General features: G+C 46.5%; 2 protein-coding genes across 2 annotated transcripts; one reads left to right on the forward strand and one right to left on the reverse strand.

Annotated features, from left to right (window-relative positions):
- The first annotated feature begins 1,783 nt into the window (after positions 1-1,783).
- LOC127296097 (uncharacterized) lies at positions 1,784-3,656 on the forward strand. Its single transcript, XM_051326128.2, has 4 exons — positions 1,784-2,229; positions 2,313-2,405; positions 2,494-2,631; positions 3,357-3,656. Exons 1-4 carry the CDS (start codon positions 2,017-2,019, stop codon positions 3,396-3,398), a joined length of 486 nt encoding a protein of 161 aa, XP_051182088.1. The 5' UTR covers positions 1,784-2,016; the 3' UTR covers positions 3,399-3,656.
- Positions 3,657-4,247: 591 nt separating this feature from the next.
- On the reverse strand, positions 4,248-5,691 carry LOC127296098 (uncharacterized). The gene has a single exon (XM_051326129.2). The coding sequence runs from the start codon at positions 4,841-4,843 to the stop codon at positions 4,505-4,507; it is 339 nt and encodes a 112-aa protein (XP_051182089.1). The 5' UTR covers positions 4,844-5,691; the 3' UTR covers positions 4,248-4,504.
- Positions 5,692-6,809: the final 1,118 nt, after the last annotated feature.

Raw genomic sequence — 6,809 nt, forward strand, 5'->3', positions numbered from 1 at the left:
ATTCTAGCTCTATTTTTTTCACGTAGCACTTTCCTATTTAAAAAAATAACATTAAGTTTAATTGCAATTCATGCACTAGACCAATTTAAATATTATTTTTATTAAGTTTAACGTTAAGATAAATATTTTTTTCAAGCTATCAGTTTACGAAGAGGTACAACCGATTTTTCTCATAATTATACCTAAACCAAATCATTACAATTATTTCAGTGGTTTGATCTGTAATTTGTGGTTAGGATTTAGCGAGCAATTACGTAATTTTAATAACCATAATTTGTGCATATGTATAGCCAGACATTAACGTGTCAAAGAAGGAAAAAAAATATCAATGTAACCTGGTGCGGACAATATATCCACTCACCGTTAGCCAAATAAACCAATCCATTTGTCCGGCCTCCTAGCACAGAGCACCGTGGGTGTTCTTTGTTAGCCAATCTTATAGGTTAAGTTGATCGTTGTTAGCATGACATGGGTAAACCGGCACCACAGATCAAAAACTCCATCAACATGTTGGCATGGTGATTTGATTGGAGTAGTCCGCTAGCTTGGTATTGAAACATCATACCCGATCTATCTGGCTTTCCAAGGGTACAATTAGCTACCCGTCCATGCATATATCCACCTGCTATTCTGGTCGCTAGGTAACCTTGCCCTTGCATGTCCAGCCAAACGCCATCTTGCATACAGATCGGCGGGTGGCGACTATGCTGCCGCTCATCACCGCCAATGTCCAGTGTCATAGCGTGCTCGGTTGACAACTGTTTTGCATACAGATCAGCATGCGGCGTCCAGGTTGCCACCCGTCGACACTAATCTTTCTCCTCTCGTGTAGAAATATGTTTTTTCATCAACGAGGAGAAATACGAGGTTTCAATCCAATCATTTGTTAGAAAAAAAATCAAGTATTGTGCGGTGGATATCCTAAACAAGCAGCACATTAATTCCTGATAATAGACACACCATTCAAACCTTCCACAAAATACGGATACACACGTTCAACCGTGCATTCCTTGTCAAAGTGTTTAACTATATTTTCATACGAGTATTGCAAAATCAAAGCTCGAAGTCAAATATGTGATTTATTAGTTCAAATTTTGTTGGTTGTTTGGTTAATATAAATTGACCAAAGCATAAATTCACTCTCAAGGTGTCTAATAGAAGTTGAAAGAAACCGCAAAGATCGAATATTTTTAGATCACTCTATCTTCATTTTTTACATAACAATATTGTAAGTATGGTAGTTATAAATTTGAATATTAAGCCCTTAGAAATTCAAATGTTACAAAAAAAATTACCTACCAATTTCTAATTTCTTAGATTAACCGCCCATTATATATGATCACGTGTTCAGAACAATTAACTAAAATTGCACAAAAAGTTATCAAGTAATTTTGACAAACTAAAGATAGTGCCCTCGCATTTGTGAGGGCCACCTTGCTAGTGCTAGTAGTAATAGGAGAAGGCGTTTGTGGATTAATTATAAGCCATCATTCTTAAAGAATGTCATGTGGAAGAATTATAATCTCATTACTTAATCAACCAAGCCCCGTTTGATCGCAAAGAAAGAAAAAAAGACGGCCGGCCTCCTTTTTAGAAACTCATAACCGTCACCATCCGATGTGCAGTAGAACGCCTTATCTTGGCACCGTGGTCCATAGACAAACCAAGGGCAAATCGGGCCCCGGCCTCGCCGCCTCCGACGTGATGGCCGAGCGGCTGCGCATTCCTGGCCTCTCGTCCGTCGTCGTTCCCGCTAAGCCATGGACCATCCTCTCTATCCACTCCACCTAGATCCCGTCGATATTTTCCCTTGACAAATATCCCCAGCACCGGTGCACCGACGCCACCGGCGCGCGCGGCACCATAATAGCACGGCGCTTTCGATCAGCCTCCGCCACCGGCACACAACCGCGCTTAATCAATACCACTACTCACAAACACGAGCACAAGTACAAGTAGCCGTAGTAGCGCTAGCAATCGACCTGCGAGCGTACAGTGCAGTGGAGAGATCGGTCGATGTCGCGGCCGAGCAGGAGCGACGCGCACCTGTCCCCCGTGGACGAGGCGGTGCGGGTGGCGGAGGTGCGAGAGTACTACGACGACGCCGCGCCCAAGCGCCACACCAAGCCCTCCCGCAGCGAGCACTCCGCCGTCTACACCGACGACGCGCTCGTCGACTCCTCCCACCCGGAGCTCGACAAGCTCCAGGAGCTCGAGGCCCACACCGAGGTCCGTCGGCTGTCTCCTTCATCCTCTTTCAGAACTACTAGCAGAATTTACATGGAGCTGATGCGTGTGGTTCGTTGTTGCAGAAATTGGTGCTCGAGGGCGGCAAGCCGGGAGAGGAGTTCGTGGAGACGGAGTACTACAGGGACCTCGGCGGCGTCGGCAAGCAGCACCACACGGTAGGTCTCTGCATGCCTTTTTCTGCTGTCCGGCGACCATTTTGGTGTCTGAATTATACTCCGCGCCGTCCATGTCCTGCTCCTGCAGACTGGGACGGGCTTCATCAAGATGGACAAGCCCACCGGCGCCTCCTTCGAGCTCTCCGAGGACCCTGACGCGTCGGAGCGCCATGCTTCTTGCAAGGGGAATCCTGCCACCAACGAGTGGATCCCGTCGGCCGACACGGTAGGAGGACAGACCAAGGTTTAAAATAGCGTGCTAAATGAAATAGCGTCGGTCTACTTCAAACGCTATGGATGCTATATCGTGCTAATTGCGTGCTATATTTCAAATAGCGTTTTGAAAAAATATCAAATATAGTCTAAAAATAAAGGATTTCGCTAAAAATGTTGGATATTTAGTCCAAAAAATGACTGAATCATACATACATAGCCACATACAACAAATAGATATCGAATTTTCCATAAGGCTAACATCAGTATTGCACAAGGCAACAACATAGTAAAATTATTTAATAAGAATCATCAGCATTAGCGATATTAAGTTCCAATCTAGAAGAGGAATCAACATATTGCACTTCATCACCATGAAAAAGTGAAAGTAACTTTGCTTGAAAAAATAGCGCGCTAACGCTATGAAGTTTTAGCACGATATATCATGCTATTTTACAAATAGCGCCATAGCGAGTAAAATTAAAAAAAAAACTAAAATTTAGCGTAGACCCTCCGAATATGCTATTGCGTGGTATTAGCGGAGAAATAGCGCGCTATTTTAAACCTTGGGACAGACAGATGATCCTGGTTGTCTCTTCTTTTTACCCTGCACTCTTACCATAGAAGTCGCAATTTCTGCACTTCTCATGATCCGTGAACGGGCGATACGATTCTGTTCGAGAACAACACTCCTGCATCCGTAAGCGGTAATCAGGCAAATGGTTTTCCTTCTTTCAGGTGTACCAGGCGTCAGACAAGCCCAGCAGAAGCGACAGCTGAGCTGAGGAATCATCTACAGCCATCAGTTCAGGATGTGTATGATTTCCACCAGCGAAAAGGAAACATCCCCGGTCAAATTGGTTGGTCATTCACAAACCCACGAAGCGTGCGTGTATTTTCTATTCGTTATTCAGATGAGATTCTTGTGACGTTGTACTTAATGAAGTTTGTGCGTCGATTTCGAAACCTCTGTTGTGGTATTGAAGCACGGTGTAAAAGTACAGGAAATAAAGCGGTATCATGGTCCAATTTTGTGTAGGACTGACTCCAAACCAGACAGATGATAAACAATAAGATTAGGGCATCTTCAGACATCAGATGTGTATGCTCTCCACTGCCAAATAAGAAACCACTCCTATTAACTTGGCCATTGACAAATTAAGGGTGCATACGCGTGTCTTTTCTATTCGTTAATGAGATGAAATTCTTGTGTGATGTTATAAAGCTTGTTCATCGATCTGTTGTCGAAGTAATTTTACAGGAAATAAAGCAGCAATTGCTGCACCATGGTCCAATCTATGTATCACTGACTCCAAGCCAAACAGATGTCAATAAGATTAATCTCTAAAGCAATCACAAAAATTAAGCGAAGACACATGCATGGCAATCTGTGCGTGGAGATACATGAGAAATGCAATTGACATCTAAATAGTACTCTTCAAGTGTTTTTTTCTTTCTTTCAGGGAATCCACACCTGCAACTCTGCAAGTGCACAACTAAAGCTTGTCCATCGTTATGCAAACCGCTGTGCTATCCAAGTACTAATTTACTGGAAATAAAGCATAAATTGCTGCATCATGGACCAAACTATGTGTATCACTGACTCAGTGACTCTACGCCAACAGATGATTAACAATAAGATTAGTCTCTAAAGAAATCACACATTGCAAAGCCGCATGGCATTATCTGTTACACTGCGAATGCACATACACCAGGAAGGATGCCCCGATAAATACGCACCAAAAATAGATAGTACCCTCTTAACACCTGCAACTGCAAGTGTTATTTATTTTTCCTTTCAAGGAATCCACACCTGCAACTCTGTAAGTGCACACGGTCGATGGAAATTTACTGATGTTGCCATGAAACGCGAAGAGAGGGATCGATCACTCATGGTGCACGGTGGCGTCGCTCGGGGGCCGGATGCGGAGGCGTGCGAGCTCGGCGTCGATGCGGCCGGTGAGGATGAGGGCAAACATGCGGTACTCGCAGAGCAAGGACCAGACGGGGTGGCCGAACGTGGCCGGCCGGTTGCCCTCCACGAAGATCTGGCTGTACCACGCCATGCCGTACCCGAGCACGGGGCACGCTGCCAGGAGCGAGGCGCGGCCGGTGGCGGCCGCGAGGAGTGCGCAGACGAGCGACGCAAGCGTGCCGGCGAAGTGACAGCGGCGCGTCACCGGCTTCGAGTGCTGGCCCAGGTAGAAGCCCCAGAAATCCTCCATGCTCCCGAACTCCCTCGGCTACAAATTCATACAAGGAAAAATCTAAGAGGAGGCGCCGCATTAGTCAGCCTCTCGTGCGACGGTTCGTCAAAAAACGCATTGTGCCCCTATATGAACGCGAGCAGACCCACCTCGCACTTTATCTCTTCCTAACCTCGAACTTTCCTGGCCACACACGCAGCCCACCTTATCTTCTCCTTAACCCATGACCACCATGGGGAGCAGCGTGAGGCCGCCGCCGAGCACCGCCATGGGGAGCAGCGTGAGGCCGCCGCCGAGTACCGGGTGACGCCCTGAGCACCGCCACGTCGAGCAGCATGAGGTCGTCGTCGAGCACCTCCGCGGGGAGGTCGCCGCCGAGCTCCGCCGCGGGTGGACGCCCCGAGCACCGCCATGGGGAGCAGCACGAGGCTGCCGGCGAGTACCCCCGTGGGAGCCACCACCGAGCTCCGCCGTGGGGAGGTCGCCGTCGAGCACCGCCGCAGGTGGACGCCCCGAGCACCGCCATGGGGAGCAGCACGAGACCGCCGCCGAGTACCGCCGCGGGTGGACGCTCCAAGCACTGCCACGGGTGACCGCCATGCGGAGCAGCGGGCGAGGCCGTCGTCGAGCACCATCGAGCACCGCCGTGGGTGGCTGCCGCGAGCGCGGCCGGCGCCGAGCGTTCGAGCTGTGAACCGAGAGCGCATGGAGCGACTCCGGCAAGGAGGAGATGCCCACCGGCCTCTCTAGTCTGTCTATCCATGGGAGGGCCATCTTTTTTCATCTCACCTCAAATGGCTTGTGCACCTTTGTTGTCGCTGCAATCCAGTGAGGTAGAAGAGGCGAGAGGAAGTGAAGGTTGACTAGGTACAGGCAAAGCGGCAACGGCTGGCATGCAATTGCCAGATTAGTTTAGTAGTAATTGACATATTAATTAGTAGGATTTCTAGATTAATTAGTGGAAATTGCCATATTAGTTCGATCCTAGCTGCCAGATTAATCCTGACTAGTTGCCCGATTAACTTGGCCTGGTGTTTTTCGCTAGTGATTTCACGTCGGTTAGAATATGGCAGCTGAGTGAAATTAGCCTGGCAATTTTTCTAGTTATGTTGATAATCGTATCTAATCCTGACTAGTTGCCCGATTAATTTGGCTTTGGTGTTATCACTAGTGATTTCACGTTGGTTAGAATCCGGCAGCTGAGTGAAATTAACCTGGCAATTTTTTAGTTAATTTGGTAAGGGTATTTTACAATTCATTTGTCCTCTTTATATGTATAACATGTGATGAACTGCTTATGTTTACGATAAAAAAAGGTTGAAATGTCACCATCACAGGCCAGCAGCAACGAGCTTGTCCGCTTTACTTTCAACATTTTTCTTAGAATCATACGGAAGAGTATAAAGATTTTGCAGAGTGGGTAGGAGCACTTAGCTGCAAGTGCTTGCTTTTGCGGGCATCGGAACCACGATTCTAGTACGTGAGTGCTTTGCTGAATGTCAGAGAGGGTGCGACATGGCCTGGGTTGCTGCATGTGCATACTCGCTAATTAAATGTCAGTTTTGTGGGGCTGGGAAAATCCGCCGCACGAGCCACATCCTTGTGCGGCGCCGCCGCGTAGTGCAGCCCTTCATACAATTATTACACCAAGCATTCAGCTAGTCAAAATAATCCAAAGCATAGTGCAGAACTAAAGTAATTCCTAATACACATGGCATATAATATAAGCCTCCTGCTAGTCAAAATAATCCAAAGCATAGTGCAGAACTGAAATAATTCCTAATATACATGGCATATAAGTGGGAAATACACCAATTTTTTTAAAAATGCTATTTGAAAATCTATATAAAATAAAATAATTTTTTTCATGTACATATTTATGTTGATACTCACTTGTGTAAGTTTTCATGAAAAAATTCAATTATATGTGGCCTACACGAAAATGATAAAATGTCCAAATGACACTATAATGATTGGCTGAAAT

This window comes from Lolium perenne, chromosome 4 (genome assembly GCF_019359855.2).
Source record: "Lolium perenne isolate Kyuss_39 chromosome 4, Kyuss_2.0, whole genome shotgun sequence".
In the NCBI taxonomy this organism is placed as follows: Eukaryota; Viridiplantae; Streptophyta; class Magnoliopsida; order Poales; family Poaceae; genus Lolium; species Lolium perenne.

Excerpts from the sequence above, each read along its gene's own strand:
- LOC127296097 (XM_051326128.2), top strand. The coding sequence starts at position 2,017 with ATGTCGCGGCCGAGCAGGAGCGACGCGCACCTGTCCCCCGTGGACGAG. Across the intron at positions 2,230-2,312 it reads AGCTCGAGGCCCACACCGAG|AAATTGGTGCTCGAGGGCGG; the intron begins GTCCGTCGGCTG and ends TCGTTGTTGCAG. Across the intron at positions 2,632-3,356 it reads GGATCCCGTCGGCCGACACG|GTGTACCAGGCGTCAGACAA; the intron begins GTAGGAGGACAG and ends TCCTTCTTTCAG.
- LOC127296098 (XM_051326129.2), bottom strand. The coding sequence starts at position 4,843 with ATGGAGGATTTCTGGGGCTTCTACCTGGGCCAGCACTCGAAGCCGGTG.